This window comes from Trachymyrmex septentrionalis, unplaced genomic scaffold (assembly GCF_001594115.1).
Source record: "Trachymyrmex septentrionalis isolate Tsep2-gDNA-1 unplaced genomic scaffold, Tsep1.0 scaffold16, whole genome shotgun sequence".
Classification (NCBI taxonomy): Eukaryota; Metazoa; Arthropoda; class Insecta; order Hymenoptera; family Formicidae; genus Trachymyrmex; species Trachymyrmex septentrionalis.
This window is the reverse complement of record NW_017304758.1, coordinates 4,666,575-4,689,451: the sequence shown is the minus strand read 5'-3', so window position 1 is coordinate 4,689,451 and position 22,877 is coordinate 4,666,575. Positions and strand designations below refer to the sequence as shown.

Here is a 22,877-nt window from a genome sequence, read left to right as displayed (position 1 = left end):
GTTGTTGCGACAGCCAATCTGAAGACCAATCACAACTCCAATCACAACTCTACAGTCATTAGGCCGGATTAAAGTTAATCTACGTTTATAGAAATGGGCATTAACTGTTACGAAACGGATCCGTAAACATTCGCTGCTATTGGTGTATTCTTTTAGATCATTCAATAGACCAATCAAAAATGATTGCGTTCCTTGACTTTTGAGTATTTTATGAAATAATTTTTAGATCCTCATCAACTTCGATTAATCTAGGCTACGATCCACTTATTCCCGTTTCCACTAAGAGATTAACTTTAATCTCAAGTAGATTAACTTTAATCTCAATTTAACTTACTCTTTGTCTTTTTTAAATTCTAAAGATTGGAAAAAGAGGAAGTGTAAGTTGAATCAAGATTAATCTACATTGGCGGAAATGAACATTAATGCTACAAATGCTTCAAAGCATTTTTTGATTGGTCAATTAGTAAAATTCTTTTTTCCTTGGCCAATCAAATGCTTTAAAGCATTTGTAGCGTCAAGTGGACCGCACCCTTAATTGATCGATTAATATCAACCGTGATTGGTTCAATTCTGTTGAATAGCAAATGCGATTGGTCAGTTCTAAAAAAAAAAAACAATTAGTCGCTGACACTCTCGGCGTTTCTACGTTGAAAATGAGCAATCCTATGATGCGCTGCGCATGCGTCAAATTTTATTCGAATTGGCGTTTTTTTTAATATCGGAAGAAATTATAACCTATAGTCCCAATGAAGGTCGACGAATCAGATGGAAGTGATAGGAATCTATCCTGGTATATTTTTATAAGATATCTTTTTGTATTTCATCAAATTAATTAAGTTTCTGTACGTTCTATTTTTTATGTAACTTTAAGTTTATTATCTAAATTGTAATCTATGAAAAATTCGTTCTAACGGTCTCAAAGGATAGAAATGTCAGTATTAAACCGGTCAGTGTTAAAACAAATAATAATTATATCACAAATAATAAATATTTTCTACTTAAAGGTTTGAGAGAGGACAGATGCTCAAAATGATTTCATTCAAATGGATAATTATTTACGGTTCGCTGGCACCGTTTTTTATTATGATCACTCTGCTGTATATTCTCGGGGTTGCGAGATATGTCACCGACTTTGAGGAGAATACTTGTGAAATGACGTATATGTTTGAATATCCGCAATATGTGGTACGTGGACTTGTAAATCATACACGAGACTACAATACTTTTTAACTTTATATCAGCTTTTATGAACTATTGGAAATAGCTTACTATAAAAATAGAGATTATACTTTAATCCATTTTAATACTTTTATCTAGAACCGTTAAGTGTGTTTTTTATTACTGTACTAGATTGAACTAGAACTTTTCTTTTTGTCTTTGTCAAATTTTGAATATATACCTATTTAAATAAAAAGTATATATTGATTTAATTATAAAAAACAGACCTTTAATCTATTAATTGATATTAAGTTTGCTTTTTTTAATTAGACTTATCAGATAGTTTATTTTATTTTTCCACCAGAATATGAAGAAATGATAACGAATTTTTTATTTATTAAATGTAAAAACAAAGAATATTTTTAGTGGAATACTAAGTATGTATAATTTTTTTTGTGAAAAACAATTTTTTAATAATTTATTATATTTCAGAAAATATCCTTGAAAAATGATATTGAAGCGAAATATCCACGGTTTGGATTGTATGCTTATGGAGAAGGTATTCTAACTGAAAAATTGAGAAGAATGCATTTTTCTGGTATACCAGTTCTTTTCATACCAGGCAATGCTGGATCTCATGAACAAGGTTTATATCACTTTAATAATATATTAGCAACTTAATTTGATGACAGATTTTTATTATTTCCGAACAGATATTCAAAAGTCTATTATATTTTTTTTCTTTTATTTTAGTACGATCTATTGCTTCGGTAAGTTTAAGAAAAAGCCGCACAGCTTCCTTCCACTTTGACTTTTTTACTGTTTCATTCAGTAAGGATTATTCTGCATTATATGGAGGTATGATAGAAAATTAAAAAATTATTAATATATTAACACTTGTGTACATAATACCAACGGCTGTTGTAATTTTATTAATGCTAGGTGTGCTTATGGAACAAACTGAGTATGTCTCACATTGTATAAAGGCAATACTAGCGTTGTATAAGGGCAAAATGGATAATGTTGTATTAATTGGTCATTCTATGGTAAGAAACATAGATATGTGCTATAAAGAATGATTGAAATTTACTGGCATTGCTTTCAGGGTGGTATTGTAGCAAAAGGAGCTCTGTTACTAGCACCAAATATGAATGCATCGTTAGCAAATATCATAATAAATTTGGCTACTCCTCATACTCCCTTCTTAGTTTTTGATAGTGTCTTTGCAAATTATTATTATGAATTGGAAAGACATTTGCATAAACTTAAGGATGCAGGAGTAAAGGTAGTATCAATTGGAGGTGGACCAAGTGATATACTTGTACCTTCTATCGCAGCTTTCGATCGTATGGCGGATATAAATGTTCTTTCTACGAGTATACCATGTGTTTGGAAATCCACGGATCATTTAAGTATTCTATGGTGTAAACAATTAGTATTTGTAATTGTGCGGTCGCTATTTGATTCTGTGAATGAGTTGGAAAAACCGCCTAAAATTGCATCAAATCCTGATTTAAAAATGAAGTCCTTATCTTATCACTTCTTGAAAGTAAGTAATCATTATATATATAGATGCTAAAATCAAGATTTAATTAACTCTGTTATATATAATATTGCACAGTCACACAAAAAGATATTTAATAATTATAAATTTTGAAATTGCTAAAATAAGTGCTAAAATAAATTAATGAATTTTAATGTATAAAATTTCAGCATACTTCTGGCAAAAAAATGTATCATTATCCAGACAAAGTTCGATTTGAAACCGACGCTGAATGGGTGAGTGTACCTCAACAGTATGTCTGGAATAATAATGGAATTAAAAGATCATCCGTTATATATCTTGCGGTGGAACTATTTCACAAATCTGACTTCTTAACCATTGATACAATAAATTTACAAAACAAGGATTGGTTGTTTGTATGCTCAGCATTAAAAAAACAAGAACAAAAAAGAATTTGGTAACATTGAATTATATACTTCTACTATGAAAGAAATTATTATTTATTAATAAGTTTTAATATATGTATTTTTTTTAGTGAATGGGGTTGGAGTTTGACAAATAAAACAAGAATTTTACCTGATCCTTTATATCGATCGAGAAAGACTGTTGATTTAAATCTAAGAGAGATAAAATATCCACACATTACTCATGCCATTGTGAAATTAACTCCCGATGATTTAGAGGAACAACTTACAATCAATTTTGACTCCTATTTTTACAATAATCGAATAGAATCTACAAGAAATAGATTCTTACATCCTAAATATATCTTTGGTTTCCGTGGACCTAATTTAATTGAAACTGTCAAAGGAAGTATAAGATATTATATAACACTTCCCAACATTATAGACGCAGTCACAATTGAATTCAAATCGCCGAATTGTGTTAAGCATCATGCCATTGTCGAGTTAATAGAATCATCGAATGTAGGATCGACTCAATTGGAAATTTTCACGAATACGTAAGTGTATTTCATAATAAATCGAGCTTCGCATAAGCTCTTTTTACATATATTTAATTACAATGCAGAGATGATGGTCCGAAAACGATGAAAATGCAGACTCTCTATGGACGTTCCAATGATACAGCAAGTTTAAGAGTGACATTAGAACCAGAATGCATTTATATAATTAATATTCAACCTGGAGGAGTCGTCGATAAAATTTCATGTAGAGTACGGGATCGGTGGCCATTGCTTTACACGGCCATTATCAGTTTACTCCTTCTTATCGTTTCTTTAAGAGTACATTACAATTCAGATGTGCTACCGACAATAATCATTACCATAATATTATCCTTTATCTTCAACGTTACTTACGAAACTTGCATCGCTTTATGTATTATTAGTATATCTGCCGTCGGTGTATGTTTCTCTGTTATATTTCTTGGTTCTATTGCACATGGAATAGCTATCAGGTACAGTTCTTTTATTTATACTAAAATAAAAATATTCTTTAATTGCATATTGAAAAAAATGGTCAAATTGATGGATTAAAATATTTTTATAAGTCATATTCTTTGCAGGTTCTTAGCACGTGCAATAGCGTTCTCAATAACATGGTCAGACTGGTTATTGAGTGGTTTAAATCAGCTGCCATATATTACAACTTTTTTCGTACAATCTCTAATTCCAATAACATGTGCAGCTCTTAGTATGCTCATTTCGGTATTTCTTCACTTTTTGGAATTAACGAGGATGTACCAAGATTATTTAGAGGACATATTATTGGCCCCATTCCAACATTTCAATTTATTTAAACATTGGAACAATGCAGAAAATGAAGGAGAAAATGATCAATTAAATACTAGTCAGAAAAATATCGGTCAAGAGATACACAATCGTCTTCTCCTATTTTTGTTGTACAGTTTTGCTGCAATTCCAGCAATTCCATCTGTCCTAGTTTGGGCAAAAAATTTCAGGTATATGTTAAAATTCTGGATTTAAGACTTCCGTTTTCTCATTATAATAATATCACATTGTGATAGAAGCGAAAAGTATAATCAATTAATTATACTTTGTAATGTAACTATAATGATAAAACAGGACCCTTAAAATTAAAATTAAATTTCATAAAAATTAGTTAACGAAAATAGTCATATTTATTACAGCTACGATATGAGACTCTCCTCAGAAGATCCTGTCCATAAAATAAGTTGGATAATATTGGCTGCGTGCAGTACATTAGGTATCGTACAGATTTCTCCTAAGCACAAAGGATACCGCTCGCTTATATTAAGCAATATATTACGTTTCACGAGTTGGGTTATTCTTTCTATGACTGCAGCTCCGCGTCCATCCTTTTATCAGTGGTGTATGCCACCCATTATTGCCACAGTAGTAACACTCATGGCACTAAATTCTATGATTCCTTAAAAAAATTAAATTCAATTAAAATACTAATTGATAAAAATTATATTAATAGTTTACAATAATTGATAGAAATATGTTTACATACAGTTTTTCTTACTGTTTATCATTAATTTTGTAAATTTTCCTGGTTGTGGCAGTACTACTAAAATTTATGTCACATGTTTCTAATTATTACAAATTAAACGGTAACTACATGTTGGGACATATAAGTCATTATCAGGAGATACGGTAGTGTCCCGGCGCTAAGACAAGCGCAGCGATTTTACTACCGCGTACTTTACGCGAGACCGCGAGTTGTGGGAATTTTATATAACAGTAATCAAAAAAGTATAATATAAATATAATCATATAAGTGTAATCTTATAAAGTAAATAAGATGGAACTTACTTTAAGGCAGATTGTTTAGCATAGTACATTAATAATAATTGTGAGATAGTTAAAAATATTTATAACTGTAATGCACACAAAAACTTAGATCTTACTTATTGTGATATATGTGATATAATATAAAATAAGTCTTTTTAAGATTATAATTTATTAAACAAAAATTTTTCTTTTGTTTACAATATTTAATATATAATATTATTTAATTATATTAGTTATATTATCTCTATTGTTATCTTATTTATATATATTTATTTCTATAACAACAAAATAATTTTATATATATGCATATTTTTTTTTACATAAATACTTAGAATTTCTAATATTTCATTTTATTTATATATGTATATATATATATTGTTTCTAAAGATGAAGTTTATTCTGGAAATTTATTTTTAATGTCTGTATTCTGCACACTATACACACATATCTGCTTTTTAGTAATGGGATGTATTCCATAGTTTGCAACTATGCCCATTTGATGTTCAAGAAAATCTATTGTTTTTGCTGCTAAAGTTTTGTTATTTGCATGTACTTCTGGATGTTGCATGAAATCACTTAGCTGGAAAAATAATAGAAGTTTATAAATTGAAATATGCAACATTTAGGGATATAGATGCTGCACATTAGTATCGTAATACAGTTCAATTTTATATCAAATATATATACTTGCAAATTTTGTTAAGACCATGTATGAATTTAAAACAAATATAATTAATGATTTTTGGCAATGTAAGAAAAAAATTTTGTAGTATAACATTTACCTTCATCCATTTGCATTCTGAAATCTCCCGTTTACATCTATCAATTTCAAAATTTTGAGGTATTAAGTACGCGATCATATATATATCCGAGCATCCAAAATAATAATCATGCCCGTGTCTGAAAGATACTAAACATTTGAAATTTGCCTGAATTCCCGTTTCTTCTAAAACTTCCCTTTTGGCTGCTGTTTCAATATCTTCTCCTGACAATATAAATATATATGTTGTCTATATATATATATATATATAAAAACCAGTGAACTAATATATGCACAATGTCTATTAAGCTACCTGGCTCTACATAGCCTCCTGGAAGTTTCCAACTTGCTTTAGTAGGAGCATATTTTTCTTTAATAACAAGAATTTCACTAGTATTCTTATTGAACACAAACGCACCAACACCTAAGTATGTATGTGCATATTTTGGGACATTACATGCCTCGTTAGTAGGCAACCAACGATATAACATGACATATTCTTCTTTGGAATGATGGAAAATGAATCCATGCCTTGTTAATATCGGAACCCATTCGGTATGCGGTATGTGCACACGAAACCATATAGTGCGTCTTTTATCCATTATCCATTGCTCTAAAGAATCTATAAAGATATTTATAAATTATATGTGTGTTTATTTCTAAAATATATTCTGCTATAATATATCAAATTTATTTCTTTAATATCCTTTTAACGAGATAACACACACAAACATGGAATATGAAAACTCAATAGAGAAATAATTTTAACTTATTATTATAAATGTATGCTTTACAAGTAAAGTTTAACAAATTTGAAGAGAAAATGATTGTCCAATTTTCTTTATGATGCAGTCTCATATATTTTATATATATATATATATATATATATATATATATCACAATATATAATATTATATGCATATAATTAATAATGTCTTAAATAGAAAAAGATACGAGATGAGGCAAAATGCGTCTCTACCTTTGAGACGCTGTACAAATATTTTATTATCGCAGGCCTCCTCAACAGAATCGATTGTAATTCCATTATAGTGATCTTGATGACCTTTGAAGATTTGTTGTGCCATTACCGCGTCTAACGTGCTTAATTGTCCGATACGTGTACTGTGCGAAAGAAGAACGATTGAGTTTCGCGTCGTCAATATTCTTGAAACGTGTAGCAGTATCGTATTCTGCATCAGGTACTTAATGATGAGGATTGAATGATCTCAGCGCGAAAATTATCATGAAGTCAAGCGGCCATCGCACGATTTTACTCATGAATTGATAACGGGAGTAAAGATTATCAGTATACATACGTCGTGATCATACGTAAGCATTGGCAATTTTTTCTCATTTCTTTGCGTATCTGTTTATATTGTCATATTCAGTAGCAACATAACCTCAACTAAGATTGTAAAATCGGGTCCACTTCTCTCTGAAAATATTGTCGAGATAAGTTCTATATAAAAAATTGATAATTTAATGTGAACGCCATATAATAAACATTATTTCTGCGTATAAAATATTAATGACATCATAAATCAAATGATGTCATGTAACGACGAATGTAAATTTACATAATACAGAATTTCTATGTAAAATAAATATATGCTTTTACCTACAATAATTTTGTAAATTTATGTGTTTTTATACATAGAATATATTCCGAGAAGGAAAATTGTCGCTCAAATCCTATTTTATTTTTCTTACAATTTCAAAGCTTTTTGATGTCGGTAAGTTAGAAAATAATAATTTAATGATAATTTGCTTATTCTCTGCTTTAATTAATTAAAGATAAAAATAAAAATAATTTTTTTATATGATATAAATTATAGTTTTATAATCAAAATTTATATCTCTTTTATTCTTTTTATTTGAATCTTAAAAAGCTTTGAAATAGGAAAGGTCATGGGATGTGAATGGCAATTTTTCTTCTCAGAATATATTCTACATACAAATAAATATAAATTTAAACTATTATAAATTAAACTAATAATTTAAACTATATAAATTTACATATATAAAATTACAGGAAAATCAATAAGACATTATACTATATCTATTTAATTATACATGTAAAAAAAATACAAAGAAAAATATAATAATATCTAGTCAGAAATTTTTCATGTGAATATATATAAATATGTATAAACATACATAAACATATATAAATATTTATAAAGACATATAATTATGTATGAGATATGTCCATAGATGTTCATACATCCTTCTTCCATTTGTAAAATTACTTTTTAGTATACTAAAAATAATAATAATAATGAGAAAATATCAACAATAATTAATTTTTGCATAGTTTGTTTTAGAAAAAATCAAATTTGGAGAAATGTAAAAAACTGCTTATATATAATTGCATGTAAAATTATACATAGTTATGTATAAGCAAATTTTATTGCATTTTTCCCAAACTTGATTTTTTCTAAAACAAATAATACGAAAATTGTCTCATTAACTATTGATGTTATCTCAAAAAACAATTATTTCCAGTACATTAAAAAGTATTACAAAAGAAAAAAATTTATATGGACATTTTTCATGTTTAATTATAGATGATTATAAATATTTAGATATATGTTTATACATATTTATACATATTGATGTATAAAAAATTTTTTATCGGGTAGTTTTGGAGGAATTTATATATGATATTAATTGTTGCGTTGTAAATATGCATTTTTATTTATAAAGTATATAATAAATATAATAATAAATTATTAATTTTTAATACTACGTTAAGAACTAATTATACAGATATTTACGTCAATGATTTAAGGATGTATTAGACGTACAATCCCTGCAAAGAAAATGAACTTTGGAAGTATGTTTAATATTTACAAAAAAACTTCAAATAACTATCATATATACATATGAAAATTGTATGAATAAGATTTTATTTTTATTTAATAACACATTTTTGTAATTTTGTATTTATTTTATTTGTTATTATTTTTTGTTAAAAATTAAAATTTTAAAAAGATTAAAAAATTTACATTTTTCTTTTATAAATACAATATATTAAATATTCAAAATAATTTATGCAAAGTTTTATTGCGATTTACTGATTAGTTACAAAGATATAGAACAAATACATATTTTGTTTATTTACTGGACAACTATAGTTCATGCATCACAATGTAACTCTACGTAAATAATCTTGAATATAACATAATGTATAACTTATATTAAAAAATTGAGATTTTTGTTATTTACTTTATAATACATTTTCATATATTTTTATTAGAGCAGATAAAAAAGGTACTACTATTTATTAAAATAACTTATTGATCCAGATAGTAAACTATCATCAAATTTGTCATATTATTTTTAAACATGATTTTAGAATAATCTATACAGGATATCCCAGAATGACCGCCAAATATTTCGTGTGCTGATAAAATTGCCGACTAAACTAAGTCGAAAAATCCTCTACCCTTTTGCGATTTTCGCAATTGTTAACGAGATATTAATTATTAAAAATCGTTGAATTGGTTTTCAATAATTTTTGACTCGAGTACTATAAACTTTACAGAAAAACAATAAGAGAAAAAAGTTGTTTATTTTCTTCTCATAGAACTTTTTCATAATTTTTTATCAATTTTTTTATTATTGCATTTTCTTACATTGGCAACTATTTTTACCAACATAAGAAAATGCAGTATTAACAAATTTTGAAAAAATTCTCAGAACTATGAAAAAACAAATAATTTTTGTCACTTGCTGTTTTTCCATTAAAGATTGATACTTGAGTAAAAAATTGTTGAAAATCAACATTCAGCGATTTTTAGTAATTAATATTTTACTAACTATTGCGGAAATTGCAAATTGGTAAAGGATTTTTCGACTCAGTTTATTCTGTTGTACGAGCACACAAAATATTTGGCAGTCATTTTAGGACACTCTGTGTATATATTTTCATTTTTTACTTCTAAAAATGGAAAATATTTATACATAAATGCTACGATGTAAAAACAAGTTAATATAAATGAGTTAATATAAATGAAAGGCTGGAATAACATTATTAAATATAGAATAGTAAGCTTTTTCTTATATTCTTATTTAATATAAACCACATCATAAATAATAATTTATTATAAACTTTACTCAGATATATTTACGTATCGATTTGCAATACGTGCTATGTATAAACTAATATAGTACTGAAGTCATAAGTTCAAAAAATTTTTTCCAACAAATTCGTATATCTTCGGACAATTTTGTTCAGCCGCCATTTTGAAAGCCATTACATTATTTGCTTCTGTGCTTCGATTGTAATTGTTCAACAAATGAATCATCATAGCGTTTTTCTCTATTTTCAGCATTTCTTTCGCTCTTGTTTTGTTTGTGTGAACTTCCCGCGAATCAGAAAATGAGGGATAAAATTTTTCCGGTGAGTAGATCGTAAACTGCCGACATTCCTTGTCCTGCAAACCATATAATGGAAAGATTTGTCTAATAAGGTAATATGCATTTAACGTAAAATAACGTAAAATGATTTCTGTTACGATTCTTTTCGCACATATATCAATCTATTGTAATCTAAAGTTGGCGAAAAGTTTTCTTAGAATCCTTTATATAATTTTTTAGAATTTTTTTAGAATTCTATATAATTATATAATTTTTTAAAAAAATTTCTGAGATATTTTTATACAAAATTACAACATTTTTCTAGAATTCTTTATATATGAATTTTGAAATATTTTAAAATCTTTCAATCTATCATAAAAAAATTTATAAAATTTGAAATACGTTTGATTTTTTATAAATTTTCATAAATTTAAAATATAAATATTCTGAACAATATGAAAATATAAAAATTTTTCAGAGGTTTCATTATTTACGCATCATATATCACTTATATGATGTGTCCTAACGTGACGAGATTCATTAATCCAATGACCATGCAATGATAACAAATGGCTGCGTTCAGTAGAAAAGGCAGCCTTGCAACTGTTGTAAAGTAGCTTTTCTCCTGTACGCAGCTAATATATACAATAAAAAAGTTTTATAGTTTAAATTATCGAATTCAGGTTTGTTTTATATAACATTTTTAAATTTAAATTGTAGAGACAAAGAGAAAGAGAAGTGTGAAACTGAGGATGAGAGTGAGAAACCATGGAAGAAAGAGACAGAAATATTATACGTCATGAAGCGATGAAGTACACTGACGAAAGTGACTTATTTGCTAACAATAAATGAATCAAATTCGTTATCATACTCACGTTTCGCTGATAACAGAGTTTCCATATAGCTTCGGTTATAACTCTTGTGATATTGTATCGTAAATAGCTGTTTGCATTTGTACTTTTAATAATTTCCATACAAGCGTCGATAAAGTTTCTTCCAAAATCTGTACTCGTGTCGACGCCAAATACACCGACATCCACGTCTCGATTGTCTTGCACGCCCGCAAAAGTAGTTAGCTTGTCCAGTGATCTAAATATAAATTTTAATTTATTTACGTAAACCTGATTATTTACCTAAAATGTATTTATATTATTTAATTGTTGCAGCGAATAGGTAGACGCTGATACTGACACTTATCTATTCGTACACACAAAATATTGGAATTATTTGACATCTTGAATCTCACAGAGTTTAAAACTCATATTCATAGTTGATTTCTATATATAAGACCGTTAAGTACAAATTTAAGATGTTACAAGAGTCGTATCTTAGACATTATAATAGATAATCGGTTTTGAAGTAAGAACTGACTATAAATGTTGATTCAAGATATCGTTAGTTATCAACGAAAAATTTATTAGAAAATTATCAATCAATTTCGTCTGCCGTTGCTGAATTTACTTTGAAGCCTTGAAGATAAGGGATAATCGTCCAACTCACGTCAGCACCACGCTGTTCAAATTCAACGACACACCGCCAAACTTCCACAGCGTCAACATCCGGACATAATCATGAAAGATTTTATGTAGCCAATCGTGGTTCTCCCATAATTTACGGATATTTGCCCAGAACCAGTCTTCTATTGGCGTATCGATAATGTATGTAGACAAACGTATTCTCCTTATGTATACGTTATCATAGGTTTCTAAAATTTTGACGTATCTCTTAGACTTCTCAGAAAACTGTTTCGTCGCGAAGAAAAGCAAGAAGACGTTCAAATTGCGATTGTTTCTAGCCGACGATTCTACAGCGCACGCTTGTTGAGGCGTAAGATTCGGCGGTGAACACATGGTCTCATGGAAGAATATGCATCTACTTGGTATCAACATTTGTTCGTCTAAAAATTAAGAAAAAAAGATATAATGAAAAAGAAATTTAAATAATTTAGCCCTTAAAGTATTTAAACAGAAAGTAATTAAAAACATGTGATTCTCGGGAATTCTTTATACATTATTATTATTTTTTAAAGTAATGATAAAATAAATTTTATTAATTTATAATTTATAAAATAAATATACATATATCTATTACACAATTGAAATATTTAAATAATAATTAAATATATCTAAAAATTGAGAAATTAATAATAAAAATTTGAAAATAAAAGATATAATAAAATAAAATCTTGATATTATCGCAAAATGAATTCATTCTATAAAATTTTACACGCTATATTATTATTATATAAAAGAATAAATTACACTATTACACAAATATGATTAAGTGCACAGAATGATTAATAATTGCATATTTTTATTCTCATGAATATTCTGTAATTAACGTAAATGATTGCATATTAAAATTGATGATATTTATAGATCAAGAACACCGAGTCGTCTATAGTTTATAATTGTACAGAATATATCGTAACAGACTATGTGTATCATGATACTTTTAAAATTCTACTTTAACTGTACCTAAAGATTGTCGACAATAACTCGTTATAATACTTATAGCAGCTGCAGCGATGTACATATACAGGGTGAATCAGAGTTATTGAACCAGTTGTTTATCCTATGAGAAAATTATCGACGATTCTGATTCACCCTGTACATATATATACTTTTTCAAATATGTTTGATAAAAGACTAAAATGTTGACGTAAATTACTTAAAAATAATATATTTGAGAATATATGCAAATCGGTGCAACTGCTGTAAGTATTACAAGGAGACTGAAGTTATTGTCGATAATTTGTAGGTACTTCAGTTGAAATAGAATTTTATACATTTTAAAAGTATCACGATACATTTGCTATATGATAATTATATCTCACAATCAATTCGAATGACTTGCGTATAGATAACTGCAAAGTCTTTACGTGATATAATAATTTATTACTAGCGCAAGATATAAAATAAAGTTTGGAAAAATATATTATTTAATTTTAATTTGGAATTTTTCCATGTACTTAATTTTCTATTATTTAACTATAGATGGAAGAGAACATCGCTTTTTTCATACTGTTATCATTTTTTATTGCATTATCTAATATAAAGTAATATTAATCGAACAAAAATCGTTTGCGATAATTCCAACTTTTACATTCAATTTTTAAGGTAAATTCTTTAAATGCTAAACAAATATTGATAAGATTCTTTATAAAACAAAAATAACAATTGAGTTTTAATTTAAAATTGCACACTGTTAACTTCTAACAACTCCATTATAATTATTATTTATTTTTGTTAACTTAATTTTTCTAAATATTTAGTCTACATATATATTTTTTAAAAGCATGTAATTTTTGAAAAATATATTCTTTATGAAGATTTCTATTTCATATATATATATATTCTCCTCTCTCTCTCCCCTCCCCTTCTCTCTTACATTTATAATTTAAAGTTTTTAAAAAATATTTTTAATATTTTAATATTTAAACTTTAGAGAGAGAGAGAGAGAGAGAGAGAGAGAGAGAGAGAGAGAGTTTCTATATTTTATTTTAATAAAATTAAATTTCCATTCTATACATACTTGAAATACAAGAAGTAAAATCTATAATAGCTTAACTAACCCCATTCTCCTTCTCCAAGTTCCATGATATCACTGGATTTGCACCAATAGCAGGAAACATGATCGGCTGAGATGATGGTGATCCACCGATATACCACCGATAAGTCCTCCCAAAAAATGCAGACAATAATCGTTAATCCAAGTAAACAGCACAATACAAAAAACGCGTGTTGTTTTTTCATAACTGCAGATGACCTTGTCCAGGGTTCATTTGCAATCAATCTGTGAAAGTTTATACAATTCTATTTGAAATTTCTATTTTGTTCACGTTGGAAATCGATTTCTTATTGAAGAAGATATTTTTATCGAAACATATGAAATATAGAAGCAATTGTAGTAACTGTACTATGATACGATTATTACATAATCTACGAGTATGCGACAAATAGCTCTCAACTGCTTGATTATTACTGATGTCTTCATAATATCCAGCAGATACGTCTATCGCTCTCCAACGATGTGGAAATGGACTACGAACAGGTACGATTCATTTCAAGAACTTTTACGTTTTATTTGAATAAGGAACATCTCGATGAATTTTGTTTGCAAACTTTTAGCATAAACTTTTTTAAATTAATATTACTTAATATTAATTAAATTTAAAAGTTATTTTCTCTAATATCATTGGAAATAGATTAGACATTTATGATGAATCATTACTCACGCATAAAACTAGAATGTTCGAAAAGGAGTTGCAAAATTGTTCAATTCTATTTCTGTAATGAAGAATAATTATCCAATATATCACGATGAATCACGTCAAATAATTAATCTTTCAAGAAACTACGCATTAATATGTACACCAATTTCAATAAAAATCAATCAATATGATTATCTCTATAATTGAGGAAATACTAAATTATGTAAATACAGAAAAAGTATTTTCGTGAGGATTTAACAAGAAATATAACTATAAAATCTTACATTTGAAAGCTTCACAGAGGAAAATAAACCTTTTGCACAAACTTTGCTTTCGTTCGCGTAACCAAACATTGGCCTTCACAACTACTACACGCAGCCTTAACTATAGTTTATTATGCGACATATATAGAGTTGCAGCATTGGTATTAATAATCTTCGCATAAAGTGAATCATTATTCAAAGATCAAGTGAACGAGATTTGCGCACGTCAATTGGCGAATTGCCTGGACACGAATAAGATATTTTTAAAATACATTTTTTAAATATTTTAAATATTCATCTATTTACTAAAAAGTGATGAACGTGACTTCCTGTGTATTAGTTACTTTAAAATTTAATACATTTACTATGCAAAAAAAAAAACAAAATACGTTCAAAATTTGCAAAGAATTAAAAAAAATGATAGAAAATGTTATCATGATATGAAATACAAAGAGCAAAATTTCTATGTGTATTTTATTAATAATTGTACGATATATTTTATTTGTACTATATTTTCGTCTATCTTGACAAATATACAGTTCTTGATCGCATCGAACATTTTTGAAAGAATACAATAAATTAATCTAATCTTAAATAAAAAAATGAATAACGACTTTTTTGTAAACATCTTTCACTTATATATTCATTCATAAAATACATTTTTTACTTTTTCCAAGGATATATATACAGATTTTTTTATATGTAAGAATAGAGTTAAGTATCTCATTTAAGATATTATAAATCGTTTTGTTGTATATTGGAAATACAAAATTTATAAAATTTTGTTCAACTTAAAATCCTTGCACTCAGAAGCACTTTTATATAGTTTATAGAATTCCTTAAAAATATACGCGCACGCGCAAATGTTTTGAAATAGAACGTATTTTTTTAAATAAGGCATGTTGATAGAAATATCAATACATTTATCATTCGTTATCAACATTTGTTAATTTATTATTTTACATTATTGTTCGTGATTTTATAGCCTTTACAATGTATGTAAAATAGTACAAAGGATTAAATTACATTTTCCAATTTTAAGTTTCTCTCGATTTCCAAGTATACTTGAACTTGCTTGACATATTATATATGCATAATCTATAGGTATAATCGGTAGACATGTAACAAATTTATTAACGAGTTCATACACTAATATTTTAACATTATAACACACTATTTTAACATTTTCTTCAAAAATATTATTATTGAATTGAAATTTATTGCTTTATTCATTGCGAATTTATTGCTTTATTTATTGCGAAAATATAATATAAATAAAAATTATTAAAGGAAAAAAATAAGTATATATCATTGTTACCAAAATCCAATTACGCATGATAGATAAACAAAAAAAACTAAAGAAAGGCGAATATGTGTATGTATATATTTATAATATTACAGATTTATGTCCTTATTTGGATAAAAATACCTATAGATTATTTGATAAATGCGTATAAATCGTGTCATTACTTTTGGCCATAAACTAAAAGTTGCACAGCCATGATATTAACTATCGTAACATTTATAATAATATTGAAATTTTATAATGAGCTAAAACGAGATATATCTTAAAATACATCATCGTTTGCAAATTTGCAAGAAGATAAATTTCGGTAAAGTTACGATAGCTTGATATTTAAACTGTCTGTTTATATATAATAATTATAGTTGTTAATAATAATAACATTAATATATTTATAATATCTACAATACAACACGATCAAAAGATTCAGTTCAATGGTGACATATCCTTTTTTAAGAACTTGGAGAAATTAACCTTATATAGATTCATAAAATATAATTTTAATTAAGATCCTCAAATTCTTAAAAAATTAAGTTTATTATGGCTATGTACTGAATTTTTTGATTGTCACAATATTAGCAATAATTGATTATCTTAATAGTTTGTACTGATAGATCCGTTTATGTATATAACTATCATTTCGATATGCATCCAAAATTTTTCTTATATGACAATAGACTCTTGGCAAAAATTTTTCTTATAATTTTTCATAATTCATAAATATGTATGTATATATACATACATAAAATGTTACGCATTCTTAAACTCTTTATGCTCTCTCGAGAAAAATGTTATATATATGGATATGTTTTATATATTGTATAATTATATATGAAACATTTTTTCCCGAACTGATATTAGCGGATTTTATTTTAAAAATTGTTACACTGAATATACTAGACTAGAACAATCTGTAATATAATATAAATTTCAATTTATATGTGAAACTGAGTTATCTAAATATATACGTGAATATATACGTAAATAAATATATTCATTACAAACATGTACGTAACATTATTCATTCGGAAAATTCATTCGGAAATAAACTATCTTAATGATCAAAATTTATATATTGAGTATAATTTTATGTTATACATTTTATTTTAAAAAATATTATATGACGGAAATAAGCAAAATTGTTTTATTTTTATTCGAACGGGAAAAGTATGATCGATGAGCCTCTTTAAGTATAAAAATAGATTTTTCTATCTTCATAACAAGAGAATGGGTTAATCTATTATTTTATACAAGCGATCAATATGAGCATCAACATCTGACTTGTATGTACATTGAAATTTCATCTTCAATGTAAACATACGAGATTATAAGTTACAACTGCAGCATGCAGCGATTTATTATTATTATTACTTAATAACACGATAATTCATAGTATATTTAAAATGGCATTGGTCTTTAACAGACGTTATTAAATATATTTACAGAAATTTATTGCTCACAGAAAAAGTAGAGTGAATAGAATACTTTTTTAAATCAGCCTTTGTCTCGTTAAATGCATTTTATATGACAATTATTATTGCTTTTTCGATTGCATTTAGACAATCTCGTTCTATGCGGCATGTTTTCGCATGTGGAATGTTTTCAATATTGTGAGATGAAATAAGTATTCCACTTTTTATCCTACCTATGCTTAAGTTCAAAATATTTTGCCGCAGTTATTGAAAACATGAGGACAATAGTTCCGTGCGATAACAGCATATGGTACATTGCTATTCACTCGCACCTTTTCGGCCTTGCTTAAATTATTCCATACATGAATCGCTTTTGCCTTGTTCAATGCCTTCAAAGTCACGTTGCTGTCTTTTATCTCAAAATATTTCTTCCATTTTTTATAATGAATCGGATAGAAAATCGAAGGCGGATATACTGTGAAGCCGTGGCAACGGTTGGTTGTCATATCGCGTGCCTAAAAAATAAATTATAAAACAGAAAAATATTTTTTAGCTTATTGAAGTATTCTTAGTTTTTTTATTTTATTTATATGAAGTGATATGTAATTATAAGTAAAAGTGTTATATTCTTTAAAAGAAGACTAATATTAATTTTACTAAAAGAAACTCGAGTAATTATGAAATAAAAAATATATAACTAATGAACGTATAATAAAGAGATAAGGAGAGAAAAAAGAAAAAAATAACAATATTTACAATTGTAACAATTAATAATTATTATTAATGTATAAAACAGCACACATACAACTAGATTAAATCACACAAATAAAAAATTGCGCACTTTAAGTAAAGAATAAATTATTATTTATAGCACTGCTATAAATTATTATTTATAACACTACTATCCGTTATCTGTTAAACGTCTGTGTTTGTGATTTGCTATTTGCGTTAGATATAATATCGCAAGTTCCGAGATTCTGATATCTAGAATGCATTTTATGCGTATAAAAAGTTGCAGGAAAAATTCAATCATGTTATTCATTTATAACAATTTTAATAATAAAGCATATTCTCTGTGCATTAATTTCTCGCAAATTGGCGAGAATTATTTGAACAAACAAGAACAAATTTTTGTAATACTTGATCTCCTGTAGATTCAATATACGTCTTTGATTCTATGTTAAGAGAGTAATGGAATCATATTCGCTGGAGATAAATTCAACAAATTCAATTAAATTGAAGCGAGTCTCTTACTTGCAACTAATAGACTTTGTTATTTATTTTGTACACGTTAATATATCTCTCTTGTTTAATCGAGAGAGAGAGAGAGAGAGAGAGAGAGAGAGAGAGAGAGAGAGAGAGAGAGAGAGAGAGTTAAGTACACCTATAATTCTTAATGCCGTGAAATGTGACGTATTCAAATTTATTCTATCTACTCTTATCATCGCTATCATATCACATTTGCTCAACAAATGATCAAATTCAGTTTCCTCATTCTCAAATAATTTGTCTATTTATTTGATAAATAATATTTAAAATCATCTATGTTGTAGCTATTCAATCTTTTTAATAAAAGCAAACGTCTAATTTATTAATATATTTATCAAAATATTTTCAGTCTTTTTTTCTAAAAATTAAAAAAAAATAAAATTTTAATTCTTAATTTTAATTCTTTCAAGATAATTTGGAAAGTTTGACTGTTCGACTTCGTAAAATTACTTTTGTAAAATTAAAAATGTTTATAAAGTTTTGTAAAATGTTATCTATAATGTAGGAAAAAACGGAGTCACGGCATTCAACAGTAATCACCTTAATTACGACATGTTGTATACATGAATAACTACTGAAAAGATAAATTGAAAATTTTCAGTGACAGTTCATATATATAACATATTATATAACAAATAATGACATTATAATAAAGTTTTTGGTATACTTAAATACATGCATACTATACTTTACAGTTACTAATGTAATTTGGTTTTTCAAGGAGATATTCTACTATAACGGGTGAAAAAATCAAATTTTTTTTGCATTTTTTGCAAGTATATGTTATGGAAAATATGTATAACGCAAAAGGATTTATTCCAATTCGCAAAACTTACAAAATTACAATGGCTAGAAGGGATAAATTTACGATATGCTCGCCGACCGAGAAAGATGTTACGTACAATAGTATAGTCGCTGCAGGTAAAGTTTCGTGTGACCGTTATTATTTGAAGAGTAGGGTCTTTCAAAAGATGGACACGTTCGAGCAAGATGAGGGTTCTCTTTATTACGGGGTCTGGATTACCTGATAGAAATTTTTTCTATGTAAACTGCATGCAAGACACGTTTTTCTCGAAATTATATTTTTCAAACTGATTCCCATGATATCTCAAGACTTGACCAAATAGCCCAACTTGCACAAATCAAAACTTAATTTTCTAAGTGACGTTATTTTTTTTAGTTTTCGATATTTTTCTTTCATTCTGGTACCTATTATAGCCAAAAGTATACTAATTAAGAATTATTTTCAATTTTTTGTTTCAATCTAGCAGAACCAGCCTCATGCGAAGCCATGTGCAAAGGTTTTTTTTCATCGATTACTTTAAAGCGGTCCACTGATAATAATTTTCATTTTTTTACATAAAAATTTTTACATATTGTTCAAATGTAATAAATGTACGCAAAAAAATCTGATACCAACAACTTACGGGTTCTTCATGAAAAATTCCGAAAAAAAACGTAAAAATAACAAAAATAACCTATAACAGTAGATTATAGAATACCCCCTTAAAGCTTTTATATAACAAAAAGTTAAATAATAGTTATTTATTTTCTTATTTTCTAAAACTTTTTCGAAACTGTCTGATCATCTTGATCCAACACAGGTAGGCTACGCCGATCAGAACTATTTTTTTACGTCGGTAATTAAAAATTTATTACATTTAATAATTGTTTTACTGATTTTTTTCAAAGCAATAATCCTATATATTTTACCCTACAATCACTACAATCAACCTACAATCAATTTAAGAAAAAAATCAATTTAAGATGAAAATATTAATAAATTTTCTTAGATGATCACTCTTTCCTATATATATGATTTTATATCTAAAGTTGTTATGTGTAAATAATGATATTAATTCACTTAACTGAAACGTCTTTCAGACGTGATCAAATAAATAATTCCTATTATTGTAATTCCTGATCTTTTTTCAATATCTACAATACTCACATACGTCGTCGCGCAGAGTTTCTGTAATGTCCTTGTGATAACTCCGGGTCCATTGTTACCCCAGACGTCGCCGCGAAAATTCTTTTTGAGATCGCGCACGCAAGCATCAGCCACGCGTCGACCCAGCTTCGACATGTCGAACCCCATGACGCCGGCAGCAACATCGTCCCAGTCCTCTGCACCAGCAAAATTTGTCAGATTCTCTAACGAACTGGTGACTACTACGTCCAAATCGAGGTAGATACCGCCATACTTCCACAAAGTCAGATAACGTAGTATATCTGACATGTGACTGACCGGCCAGTGGCTTTTCTTTAAGACGCCACTGGTATACCATGCATCCAAGGGCGTCTCCTTCACGTATTTCTGTGGATCGATATGACGGATCCTGACGTTGGAATAATTAAGAAGTTGCCTGACGATCTCGCGTGTACTGTTCGAGAACTCCGATTTGCTGATGAATAGCAAATACACGGTCATTGACGGATTCATCCGTGCTGCTGATTCTATGGCACAGGCTTGTCGGGCATTTAATGTCAGGCCCTCGTCGCCGAAACAAGAAGTCTCATGGAAGAAGATGTTCCTACCTGATGTTGGCTTGTCGGTATCTAAAGCATAAAAGATGTAAATAATTTTTATTACAAATGTATGTTGACATATATTTATTAAGTCGTATTAATTTATTGTGATTTTTAATCGCAGTATTTATTGTGATATTCACAATTTCGTTAAGAATGTAAATTAAACGTTAAATTAAATTATACCATATTAAAATTAATTATACAAATTTCTTAATGTTATATGCTTAATAAAAATAAAAGTTTCTTAAATTTTACGTATTTTGGAAAGGCATCTTAAAAAATTATTAAAATATGTCGAATCATACATGAGATTTCAAAAAGATTTTTAAGTAAATTAGATCCTAGCTTATTCAATTTTGTCATCTCTTGTGAAGAAATTAGTTAATAAAAATAATAAAATAATTTATTTGTTTCTACACTTTTTAATATAATATATATTAATATCTCGAACTTTTAAAACACCGGTTAGAGCATTATTAAATTGAATCGTTCGAATGGCAATATAAAAAACAATCTAAAGCATTGAAGTACAAAAAAAAACTGTACATAATAGAAATATAAAGGGGAAGTTTAATATTTAATATTATACTGTGTCAATTTGTGCAAAATCAAACAGATGTAATAAATTTCTGATCATGATTGCATGATAAAATGTATGAATTTGATATATTTGATTTGAAAATATACATTTCATTTTTTTAATATGATTTTTTTATAAAAGTTATTCTATAGAAGATTTATGCTATTTTTATCAAGAACTTACTTTCTCAAACTTTTTAATACATATAAAGATGGATAATAATTTTCGTACTTGTTTCCCAATCGAAATCAAGACTGCTTTTTGTAGTTGAAACTTTATCATAGCATTTGATACCGTTGACTGTCGTCACATCGAGAAACGGTATTCTTTGGATGATGTTGCTCTCAGTTGAAATCATAAGGATGAGAAGCACGACGGCGAAAGTGAAACCGCACCATAATAATCTCTTCTTCATTTTGAATTTTTTCATTGGACTACGCTGAACTGTTGTGAGATAAAATTGATTAGAATAGTTTGTCAGGACAGTGTTATGAATGTATGAAATATGTTTATTTCTGCACTAGACTGTATTACACTCTCGGATCTGATTTTTTATTTCCTGGTTAACTTGTGGTTATATTTAACTTGATGTTTTATCTAAGGGGCTTTATTTGTGATGATGTCATGGATGAAGCCCCATTGGGTTAAATATCAGGTTAAACTTAAACACAACTTAATCAGATAATGGAAAAAAATCTGGTCTAGAACTTTCTTTTTCGCTTTCACTAAATAAAAATCAAATATATGTGTGTGTATGTGTATATATGTATATATATATATATAT

At 27.5% G+C, this 22,877-nt stretch overlaps 2 protein-coding genes and 1 long non-coding RNA gene across 4 annotated transcripts in view; 2 read left to right on the top strand and 1 right to left on the bottom strand.

Annotated features, from left to right (window-relative positions):
• The first annotated feature begins 746 nt into the window (after positions 1-746).
• LOC108745963 (GPI inositol-deacylase-like) lies at positions 747-5,036 on the top strand. Of its 2 annotated transcripts, none has more exons than XM_018482407.1 (11): positions 747-790; positions 1,005-1,185; positions 1,651-1,804; positions 1,912-2,016; positions 2,101-2,204; positions 2,264-2,707; positions 2,872-3,119; positions 3,198-3,623; positions 3,692-4,078; positions 4,187-4,582; positions 4,772-5,036. In XM_018482407.1, the coding sequence occupies exons 1-11, from the start codon at positions 747-749 to the stop codon at positions 5,034-5,036; spliced, it is 2,754 nt and encodes a 917-aa protein (XP_018337909.1). The 2 variants fall into 2 exon arrangements, with proteins under 2 accessions (XP_018337909.1, XP_018337910.1); XM_018482408.1 differs by lacking the exon at positions 747-790 and adding an exon at positions 853-931.
• Positions 5,037-5,782: 746 nt separating this feature from the next.
• The window catches only part of LOC108746137, a 21,418-nt gene continuing 4,323 nt past the window's right edge, over positions 5,783-22,877 (bottom strand). Inside the window, exons 2-11 of the mRNA XM_018482704.1 lie at positions 22,325-22,537; positions 20,933-21,540; positions 17,972-18,227; positions 12,022-12,418; positions 11,397-11,610; positions 10,372-10,598; positions 7,139-7,281; positions 6,473-6,781; positions 6,182-6,384; positions 5,783-5,979 (exon numbers count right to left, since the gene is read on the bottom strand). Of these exons, the coding sequence (XP_018338206.1) occupies positions 5,794-5,979; positions 6,182-6,384; positions 6,473-6,781; positions 7,139-7,281; positions 10,372-10,598; positions 11,397-11,610; positions 12,022-12,418; positions 17,972-18,227; positions 20,933-21,540; positions 22,325-22,523 (2,742 nt within the window). The 5' untranslated portion in view covers positions 22,524-22,537 and the 3' untranslated portion in view covers positions 5,783-5,793. The remainder of the gene's footprint in view (positions 5,980-6,181; positions 6,385-6,472; positions 6,782-7,138; positions 7,282-10,371; positions 10,599-11,396; positions 11,611-12,021; positions 12,419-17,971; positions 18,228-20,932; positions 21,541-22,324; positions 22,538-22,877) is intronic.
• On the top strand, positions 10,558-12,057 carry LOC108746139. Its single transcript, XR_001939147.1, has 3 exons — positions 10,558-10,634; positions 11,242-11,347; positions 11,990-12,057. It is a non-coding gene; the product is annotated as an uncharacterized LOC108746139 (long non-coding RNA).